Source organism: Ruditapes philippinarum, unplaced genomic scaffold (assembly GCF_026571515.1).
Source record: "Ruditapes philippinarum isolate M1 unplaced genomic scaffold, ASM2657151v2 ctg8696_1_1_1_1, whole genome shotgun sequence".
Classification (NCBI taxonomy): Eukaryota; Metazoa; Mollusca; class Bivalvia; order Venerida; family Veneridae; genus Ruditapes; species Ruditapes philippinarum.
Window position 1 is genome coordinate 1 of NW_026856674.1, and position 11,226 is coordinate 11,226.

At 37.7% G+C, this 11,226-nt stretch overlaps 1 protein-coding gene across 1 annotated transcript; it reads right to left on the reverse strand.

Annotated features, from left to right (window-relative positions):
• Positions 1–74: 74 nt before the first annotated feature.
• LOC132747284 (uncharacterized) lies at positions 75–5,970 on the reverse strand. Its single transcript, XM_060736611.1, has 6 exons — positions 5,731–5,970; positions 5,105–5,227; positions 4,551–4,632; positions 4,019–4,180; positions 3,156–3,250; positions 75–160 (listed from the first exon to the last, which is right to left on the reverse strand). The coding sequence occupies exons 1-6, from the start codon at positions 5,887–5,889 to the stop codon at positions 137–139; spliced, it is 645 nt and encodes a 214-aa protein (XP_060592594.1). The 5' UTR covers positions 5,890–5,970; the 3' UTR covers positions 75–136.
• Between the last annotated feature and the right edge of the window lie 5,256 nt (positions 5,971–11,226).

Sequence of the window (11,226 nt, forward strand, 5' to 3'; positions counted from 1 at the left end):
GCAACTTGTGGAAAAAGTGTAATTTTCTACTTATGTACTGTACAGTACGTATAGATATATAAAACAACAGACAGTTTTTCTTTTTAAATTTATTGGCTTACGAATACATGTTTAAACATCAAATGTCATGACAGCATTACTTTCCAACCACACTTGCCCCCTTAAAAAGAAACAAAGAATCTTAAACAGTAAATTTGTTACTATGCTATACAAGGCTATACTAAAACACCATTGTCACATGGTGAGAAAAATGTGCAGCACGTGCAAATGTCTAACTCGGGACGCTCGGAATACCGTTCTGCAGCTCTACTGACTGAGCAAACGACCGCTTACACATGTTCCCTAAAAAGTGAACAGTTCCGAACCTTGAAATATTGAAATTCGTCCCCGAATATCTCAGGGTTACAGAGCATTGTAAATTGAACCCTGAGCTATATTCAGTCACAGCCCCCGTTAGGCGACAAATGTCACAGGGTGAGAAAAACGTGCAGCCTGACCGGGACCCGAACCCGGGACACTCGATATACCGTTTCACGACTCTAACAATTGAACTGTCCGGCCGCTTACAATTCATCTTCCCTAAACAGTGAACAGCTCTGAACCGTGACACCATTATATGTGTTCATTGGTATACAAAAACAGTACATTTTTACAGTGGTATACACAATCAGTGCATTTTTTTACAAGAGGGCCATGATGGCCCTGAGCCGCTCACCAAAAAAAACTGCTTTTTAGTGTTGGAAATTATCCATTGTCAATATTTTCTTATATCAAATTTGAGCATAGAATATGTTTAAACTATAATTTGAAGAAATGTATGGTGTCCTTATCGTGCCATTTAGAATGTCGTCCGTCGCGTCTAAGGGTAGACACACGACAATGCGAAGTGACATCGCGACAATGAGAAGCGACGCTCGACAACGCGAAGCGATATGCGACAATGCGAATCGACGCTCGACAGTGTCAAACGATATGTCGCACTGTCGCCTAGAAATGTCGCGGTAAAAAAGGGCGACATTTAAGAAATGTCGCTTCGCGTTGTCGAGTGTCGCTTCGCATTGTCGAGCGTCGCTTCGCGTTGTCGGGATGTCACTTCGCGTTGTCGCGATGTCACTTCGCGTTGTCGCATTGTCACTTCGCATTGTCGAGTGTCGAGGTTGGTAGAAGTGCATACCACGACACTCGACAATGCGAAACGACAACGCGACAATGCGATACGACGCTCGACAATGCGAAGTGACACTCGACATCGCGAAGCGTCATTTTTAAAATGTCGAGTAAATGTCGCGTTATTTTTATGATTTTTACACCGCGACGCTCAACATTTGCGAAGCGACACTCGACAATGCGAAGCGACACTCGACAACGCGAAGCGATACTCGACAACGCGAAGCGACACTCGACAATGCGAAGCGACATTTGGAATAATATCGTATCGCATTGTCGTGCGTCTACCGGTGCTTGGTCAGAATTTACTAACTCACCGACAAACGGTTTGATCATGGAAGTAAAAATGATCGCACCGTTTGTCGGTGAGTTAGTAAATTCTGACCAAGCACCGGTAGACGCACGACAATGCGATACGATATTATTCCAAATGTCGCTTCGCATTGTCGAGTGTCGCTTCGCGTTGTCGAGTATCGCTTCGCGTTGTCGAGTGTCGCTTCGCATTGTCGAGTGTCGCTTCGCAATGTTGAGCGTCGCGGTGTAAAAATCATAAAAATAACGCGACATTTACTCGACATTTTAAAAATGTCGCTTCGCGATGTCGAGTGTCACTTCGCATTGTCGAGCGTCGTATCGCATTGTCGCGTTGTCGTTTCGCATTGTCGAGTGTCGTGGTATGCACTTCTACCAACCTCGACACTCGACAATACGAAGTGACAATGCGACAACGCGAAGTGACATCGCGACAACGCGAAGTGACATCGCGACAACGCGAAACGACGCTCGACAATGCGAAGCGACACTCGACAACGCGAAGCGACATTTCTTAAATGTCGCCCTTTTTTACCGCAACATTTCTAGGCGACAGTGCGACATATCGTTTGACACTGTCGAGCGTCGCTTCGCATTGTCGCATATCGCTTCGCGTTGTCGAGCGTCGCTTCGCATTGTCGCGATGTCACTTCGCATTGTCGTGTGTCTACCCTTAGACGCGACGGACGACATTCTAAATGGCACGATAAGGACACCGTAGAAATGCCTTGACCTGGGGCATTTAAGCTTTAGCTTAAACGAGGCTCATCAATTTAATATGATCAAGACTACGCAAGAATTCTACGAAGTTTGGTGATCAACTATCAATTATTTCAGTAGGAAATGTTGTTCAAAGTTTTTTTCTATTTTTAGCTTTAGCGGCCCCTAAAAGGGGCCAATCAAATTGATATGAGAAAACTTGATTAAAGACTACCAAAAGATGCTACAAACAAAAGTTGGGGATCATCCATCAATTAATTCTGTAGAAGAAGATGTTTATAGGTTCTACTATTTTTAGCCCTAGAGACCCCTAAAAGGGGCCAATCAAATTAATATGAGCAAACTTGATAAACGACTACCTAAGAATGCTACAGACAAAGTTTGGTGACCATCCATCCTTTAGTTCTGTAGTTGAAGATGTTTAAAGGATTTTCTATTTTAGCTCTGTTGACCCCTAAAAGGGGCCAATTGAAATGACGTGTGCAAATTCAAATGTGACTGTCACAAGGATGCTACGGACCAAATTTGAAGTAAATCTGCCCAGCAGTTTCAGAGAAGAAGACGATTGTTGACGCATGACGACGGACGACGGACGCCAGAGCATCCCCCTTTATACTAATAGCTCACCCTAAACCTTCGGTTCTGGTGAGCTAACAATGGTAAACTCAATCAGTACCTTTGTTACAATGGTTAACCAAATCAGTACATTTGTTACAATGATAAACAAATATATAATATGATAGTTATCATGTGAGATATATTTGCGTCCATTAAATATACTTACCTAAGCAACATTTCGCATTATTGTATGCAGACTAAAATGCGTTAATAATCATTTGTAGAATAACAAATTTAGAATTGCACTAATAGTAGGAAAACTTTTCTTTTTAATTAGTGATGGCATAAAGTTGGTCTAAATTCGAATTAATGTTAAACTGAAATAAAAAAATTCTTACATGCTTGCAATGGTCAGGGACGTCGAAAACGCCATCATAACTATTTCTTTGCTGGACAATGTCAGCAAATTGAGCAGTCTCTGAAATCTTTGTACCTATTGTGTGAAAAAATAAACTGTTACGTGAGAATTGATATGAAAATGCTCGATGTTTGAATCTTTTTAATAATGTTTGAAACGTCGCACCAACACAATAAAGGTCATATTGCGATCTTTCAGCTTTACTGATGGAGGAAGATTGCATGTGCCCCTCTGTACATATTTCAGACACAAACAAGCACCTGAGTAGAACAACCGACGTTCCGTAAGCTCGCTGCATAGCGCGGCTTGAACCTACAGAATTGAGAGGCAAATTGTTTGAAGTCATCGACCCTAACCAATCGGCGATAGACACCCATATACTTTAATCAAATCCCTTGCTAAAGGTAGTGTTTACTGCTTTGCCGCAGATGTAAAAGGTTGCCTGACATTTTATCCTAGCATTCATATATCTTTATTGACATTCAAAATCTTTGGTTTTACAACACTTGATTGTTGACTAATGCTTAAGTCAGTCAGCGCCTCTAGGCGCAAACGATCGTGTACAGACTGAAACAATGCCTTCGATTTCCTGTTATTTTTGATAGATATAATCATTTTTATAACGTGAATCTTATCGTTACACATTTACAATACATCTTATTCAAACCATTTATATAAATTCCATATAGAAAACGTTTTGTTGACATAATTTTCCATTCAATGTATGTTAAATGGACTATAAACATTGTTTAAGCTTTTTAAAAGACGGTTCCCCCAAACTGTTTCACAATAATATTGTAAACGCTTTAGTTTTTATTCCATGTACAACATTATCATACTAACCATCTGGTTGTGTACCAAGTATTGTGTAAGAAACTGTCGTACAGTCATTTACAGTAGTAGCATATGTCCATGTTTCGTTCAGAACTTTTCCTGACCAACCATTTATCTGCATTGATTGGCTTCTAGAGCCCATCGTGTATGTTCCGATAAGAGTCAGGGATTCTTAAACTACATGGTTATGAATTAATCAATTTGTTTCAAATAAAAGTAACGTGAAATTTACACAGGCTATTTAGCAGAACTTAGTTCTTAACTTAATTCTTCCGACATCAGTCAATGGTCAGAACAGCAGTTTTATATCTTTCTAATCCAATCTTTTATAAAAAGGTTAATTACAACCTTTGACGAAGGCTATTGTTTCTTTTTGTGTGTGTATTGTATCCATTTCTTTCTGCGTGCTTTTTCTTGGCGTTTAATGTTCCTTAATTTAGAAGATATCTGAACGACGACTTGATATTTTCTTGCAACACCAAGTTCTATATTTATATACACGCTTAGAAGCTACAAATTATTAAAATAGAATAGAGCTTACTCGGCACGCATCCGTCCGGCATCTGTTCGTCAACAATGTGCTCAACATCACAATGGATATTATTAAAGTAGTACTTTTTCATCTATAGAATTAAAAATAAAACAGTTTACACTAAATACTCCTCTAGTTTTGCTACCAACATCTTTATAGATACACACGAAGATAAGAGTTTTGAAAGAACAGAATTATACTTCAATGGCATAGAAGCCGAAGCTATGGCACATTCATTTTTAAGCATCACACTAAATACCTTATTCCGGTGTATACCAGACAAGGCGCTTGAATTACCCAACGGAATGAACTTTAAAACGTCTTATTCATCTCTTAATACCGATTTATTGCGACATAATGAGTGAAAAGTGTACGAATCGACAAAACAAGCGATATTTTCTTCTTTGTTATCATGTTTCTGCAAGCGTCCAGAGGTACTGCTCAAATACTGTAGTGAGTTAAAATTCACTGAGCCAAGAAATAACGAAACAAAACAGCACTTCTTTTATCAATTATTAAAATTCGAATATTTAAAAAAAAATGTTTCTTTGATACAAACATACATGGTTAAAGTCACGTATGACTTGGTACACCTCCAATACTTCCCCGGATACAGTTTCCGTTATTTTTGTTCCATTTACGGCGTGCAACTTCCGGTCATAATCGCTATCAACTTCAAAGCTGTCCTGTGTGAAAAGCACAATCAAAACTAGACAACAGATGGGATAGATATATCGTTATCATGAGCTATCAATAGTGTACAGAGGGATATATTAACGTCACTTCCGGTTTGAGGTCGCACCTGCATAAGAGGTAGCAACTCTTTTATCTGTGTGATACAGGTTTTGTAAGAGTAATACTAAGACTATTACCGATACTGCAATGCGTTAATTATGAAAGTAAACTAACTTAAGTTTGTTTTACACGATCAAAACTAAAAATTGGTACGTGAATATGATGGTCCCTGACCTTTAACGGTTTCCAAACATAACACGTATTGTTAACTGGCGATGTTTTTGATGGAAACCATAGTTTTGAATTGATATTGACATAAAAAAATTGAAATATGCGCCGAGCTGAAATCTTTAATTTTTCATCGTTTTTGGTCCTGATCAAATGGCAAAATATTGTGGAAACGTATTTTTTATAACTTAATGCATACAGAATATATTCATATGAAAAGGTGTACCTGAGACATCGATGGAGTACTGCTACCCGGCTTCAGCGTTGCCTTGACAATAAAACCTTTCCCGAAAAATTTCTTACTCAAGCAGCAATGCTGGGCGTCGACTATAGTGTAACCAATGAAAACAGCAACAACCGAGATCACATTAAAAGTTAAATACATATTCAATTTTCAGTGAAATGACTTAAATATTAACAGACTGAATGACAAACGCACTATGAAATCCTAGTTTTATCTTACGTCACTTGGTATGTTTCTCACGCGCTTATGATCATTTATCATGATCATTAAGCGAAAAAAGGTCATGTAAATGAAACGAAGGTACATGTGCACTATTATTGACAATAATGTTAGTAAACTACCTACATGTTTCCAAAGACAATGGTAAGATATGGGTGTACAAGAAAGCTATTTCTAGATAATTATAAAGAATATAAGAAATTTATATAAGAATTGAAAACTAAACAAGCAAATAAAAATTATTTACATTGCTAAAAACCAAAACAACAACAACCAAAAGACCCTAAAACAACAAAAAATTACCCCCCCCCCCAAAAAAAAAAAAAAAAAAAAAAAACCCACACATCATTCACACATGTATATTACTTTTCTAAAGAATGTATGATACATAAAATACTCGATGGTCGTATGCAAAGCCATATTTTTATCAAATATTGGTGAATACAATGCTGAATTCTATCGGACGAGTACACCGCTATCAAACTTATATTGGACGAGGCAATAGCCGATTCTAATATAGGTTTTGCAGCTCTTTACGAGTCCAAAGAATCAGTATTGTTGTTAATAATCTATAATGACAATTTTATTTCAAATCAGCATTTTTTGACATTAAAAAAAAACTTTGTAACTTTAAGTACAATAAGGATTTGATGTGAATATTGAAATGAAAACGAGGCTAGATGAAGTAGTATGTTTATTTGATATCAATATTTTGACACTAAAAATGAATACGAGGCTATGTTGAGTGCGTGCGATATGCATTTGATATAGATATGTTTGACTCTGAAAACGAAATAAAGGCTACAGGGTACGATATGCATTTTATATGGAATCTTTGTACTCTAGAAATGCAAACGAGGTTTAAGTGATTAAGATTGGATCCAATAATGATTTCAATGGGAAGATCAGATGGTTCAAACGCTGAAAGTTCATTGGTTACAATTTATAACGTGTTAATTTAACATGGGCCAAGTATCTCTATTTAGGTTGAGACCGATCTTTTGATGTACAATATGGACTTTTTATTGTACAATACACATAGCAATAATATATGTATTATTTTTCCGTCATCGACATTTTTTCCAGGTTGAAATGAAAAAAAATCTACATTTCTTACTTTTAAATATTTCGTAAACAAGTTCACAAGGGCGACAGTAATCTTATCAGATGCCCAACAAAAGCTCCCACTTTCCTACTATTCTGCTGATAGTGAAAACTCAAAATGTTTGATGTCACTATGTCAGCGTAAAGAACAGTTTTACTGACCGGTGAATGATTTCTATTTTTACTGTGATGTACAAGGTGTGGCTTATGGTAAACAACTAAATTTAACTTTAACATACCACGTGTCTGTTAAACGTTTCAGTAGGATCACAAGTTATTGGAGTGGGACCAAGCCATACCTCAAGGACCCTTACACAATTTTTAAAAAGATTATTACTGCTTGTAAGAATTGTACGCTTTGTATTGAAATGTACTTTTGAATGATAAATTTGTGTTTTGGAGTTTGAAGGATATTTTGATAGTGAAAAGGGTCCTAGGGATCTCTTGTGGTATATTCAAGTTATATTGACCTACTGTCTTATCATACTTCCCATCTGTGCACAGTTATTTCAAAATTCTTTGATGCATAACAGTGTTAAGGGCGGGAAAAGATTTTCCAACTGCTGGCCTTTGACCTCTTAGTGCGACTTTGACCTTTGAACTAGCGGTCTTGGTCTTGTTCATGACACACTAATTCATCGCGTTATGGGTCAGACAAGATTTCGTTACTGCCTATCTTTGACATCTGAGTGTGACCTTGACCTTGGAGGTAGGGGCATAGGTCTTGCGCATGATATCGTGCAACCATGTAACACACTTTTGCCGAAATGTTTAAAATCCCATAATGCCGGGGCCCAATAAGGTTTTCGAACACACGCACGCACGACCGAATAGGGGCAACGCTTTATGCCTGCTTTCCATTTTTATAGCGGGGCCATAAAGCAAGAACGTTGTAGGTCATGTATATAGACGGCCACTGGTAGAAGTTAAACAACATACAGGTATTTTTTACCCGAAAAACGTCAACGTATTATAGATGATAAATATTACGGTTGGCAATCTAATTGCTTTGGGCATTTAGGCACTATTAGGTTACTATTGTTACAGTTTGGGTCTCATATATATGTCATATGATTCTGTAGATTAGGTTTATAAGTGCGTCGACTGAGGATTGAGGGTTGTAAGCTGGACTGACGGCGGGCATTTACTGGAAAATATATATAAAACAATATATATTTTGCAATCATTTAAATGTATTTCTCAATCGAATGTACAATTCAATGATAACATGGTAGTCTCATCGATATTGTCAATGTAAACAATGAACAAATATGGCGACGTATATAGTTTACACAAAGACGCATAGAAAAACATCTTCAAAAGCATTATTTACGAAACAGATTTACATATTAACATACAATATTGTAGAAACATGTATATCAAACTCGATGCTATAAAAATTACCTGGAAAATATATATAAAACAATATATATTTTGCAATCATTTAAATGTATTTCTCAATCGAATGTACAATTCAATGATAACATGGTAGTCTCATCGATATTGTACATTGCGATTGGTCAATACAGTCAAATATCTAGCATAACAATAGAATCAGGTGTAAAGTGCACAGTTAGAGAGATAGATAAATAGAATGTTACCTGAAACGGCATCCTACATACTATGCTACGGCCTACAACTACATAGTCTAGTTACGGCTACAAAGATGCTTTAATGATTGGATAATATATTTGAGGGAAAAATCAAATACAAAACAAATTTAAATACTGTTTCAGGATTTTATTTATATTATCTATAGTAATTGAAGCACCTGTAACACATTACCCTCCTTTAAAAATGTCGTCCTCGACATTACCAGTGAAAATATAGCAACGAGGTATAGATACAATGCGTTTATTACAAATTCGCGCGTCCGATATGTTACCCATAAATAAAGGTGACATGAATATTGTAGAAACAAGTTCAATGCTATCAAGTGTTATCGTTGTATTTATTCAAACATTATGGACAATATTACAAATGAATTTGTAATATACATGTAACATTCAATTCAATTAAAGTAATAACAACATTATATAAATGAAGTTAACAACTGACATAAGATTGCTCTTGTAAGATAGCATGTATTAGAAACTTTATAAATCTACAATATGAGTATCAGGATTTTGGTACATAGTATTATCATAATAGGTGTTGGCTGATATCTATAGAAGAACAACGCGGTCCCGTGGTACGGTAAACGTATGTTGACCTAACATGAAATCTCCCGAGGTCATCCAACCTGGTTTCTGCCGTGTTCTGCGAGGAAGAAGTCCGGGTTCATTTGGTCCTCGTCTGTGCGGAGGTCGATATCTGTCTGAAGAGGATGAACAGCTGTTACAATCTGAAAAAGAATCAGAGAAAACAATATTAATTTTATCACCGTTATCTTTTTCAGGTTCAGATGAACTTTCATCAGTGTGGTCAGAGATAGGAGTCGGCAAGCTGGTAAATGGTAACAACATGTTTCTATGAAGAACACGTGTTTTTCCTTCACCATCTTCTCTTTTTACAGCGAATACCGGCAGATCTTCATTTGGCTGTTTTTGAATGATGTAAGGTACTTCTTCCCAAACATTGGCAAGTTTTTGTTTTCCCTTGAGTCCAACATTTCTGACCAGAACACGATCTCCAGATATGAGTTTACATTCTTTGACCTTTTGATGTAGTATTTCTTGCCCCGTTTTCCACTTCTGATCGCTGCATCGTTTGCCCTTTGGTATGCGTCGCAAAGCTGTTGTTCTAGTTTCTGCATATAATCAGATGGAGAAGTTCCGCTGATATGTTGACGTTTGAGACCAAGAAATGCATCGATTGCTAATCTGGGTGGTCTACCAAACATCACTTTATACAGTAGATTGGTAATTAATTGAAGAGAGAAAAGACAACAATAAAGAGTAAGTAATCATACGAGCTATGATCAAGAAGTTCTCGGCTCGATATACTTCTAGCCACTACAATGACATCTACACACGATACGTCGATACCGAAAAAAATGAAGATTACTGACCGATATACACGCGGTTTTACATCTGTCAGATTAAGTAACATAAAACATAAAACTTTGATCAGTAGAGGGGTATGTCATTTAGACCAAATGAAGCAAGTTGAAATCAGAGCCGTTACGAAGTACCCCTGTAAGAAAGTAATGTCCCCCAAGGAAATCCATGAAGACTTCGTGGATACATTGAGAAGGAGTTCCCTTCCTTCAGCACTGTGATAAAATGGACTGCTGAATTTAAAAGGGGCAGACAGAGCATTGGAGATTATGAGGGGCCTGGGCTGCCAAAAGAGGCCACCAACGATGAAACAGCCGAAGCTGTGCACGATCTGGTCATGTGCGACAGAAGGCGAAGCATGGCTAGGGAAGTGGGCATAAGCTTTGGTTCAGTTCAGGCAATTCTGACAGATGTCTATAGCATGTTATATGTTTCCGCATAGATGACCCTAGCAGTTGACTGTCGACCAGAAACGGACCAGGCTTGACATTTCTTTCAAGATATATTTTGTCTCGCTATTAGGATGAACCTGATTTTATCAATCGGATCGTAACTCAGGATGAACATGGGTCCATCACTTCGATTCAGAATAAAAAAAAACAGAGCATGCAGTAGAACCGAACTGGTTAAACCACTCCGAAGAAATTCAAGAGGGCGCCATCAGCAGGGAAGATGATGGCTTCAATTCTTTGGGATAGTCAGGGGAAAATCATCATTGACTATCTTGAGCAAAGTCATACCATTAACGGTACGTACTATGCAGACGAATTGAGACGTCTGCGTCAAGAAATCGCACATAAAAGAAGGGGCGAAATGACTTAAGGTGTTCTGATCCTGCACGACAATGCGCCAGCTCACTCATCCCAAGTTGCGATGGCTGCTGCAACTGACTGCGGCTTTGAAATTCTTCACAATCACCCATATTTTTCGGACTTGTCCCCCTCTTACTTCAACCTGTTTCCGAAACTGAAAATCAAGCTTCGTGGTAGACGATTTGGAAGCAATAAAAGTGTCATGGAGGCGGTCAATGAGTTCTTTGAGGACCAAAATATAGAGTTCGATTTTGAAGGGTTAAACAATTTTGGGCACTGGTGGGAAAAGTGAATTGATATAGAGGGCCATTATATTGAAAAGTAAGACAACTTTTTATCAATCC

Bases quoted from the DNA above. Each gene is read 5' to 3' on its own strand.
- LOC132747284 (XM_060736611.1), bottom strand. From the start codon at position 5,889: ATGTATTTAACTTTTAATGTGATCTCGGTTGTTGCTGTTTTCATTGGT. The intron at 4,633-5,104 runs GTATGTTTGTAT...TTAATTCTATAG, and splicing joins TCATACGTGACTTTAACCAT to ATGAAAAAGTACTACTTTAA. The intron at 3,251-4,018 runs GTTAGTATGATA...TTCACACAATAG, and splicing joins ACTTGGTACACAACCAGATG to GTACAAAGATTTCAGAGACT.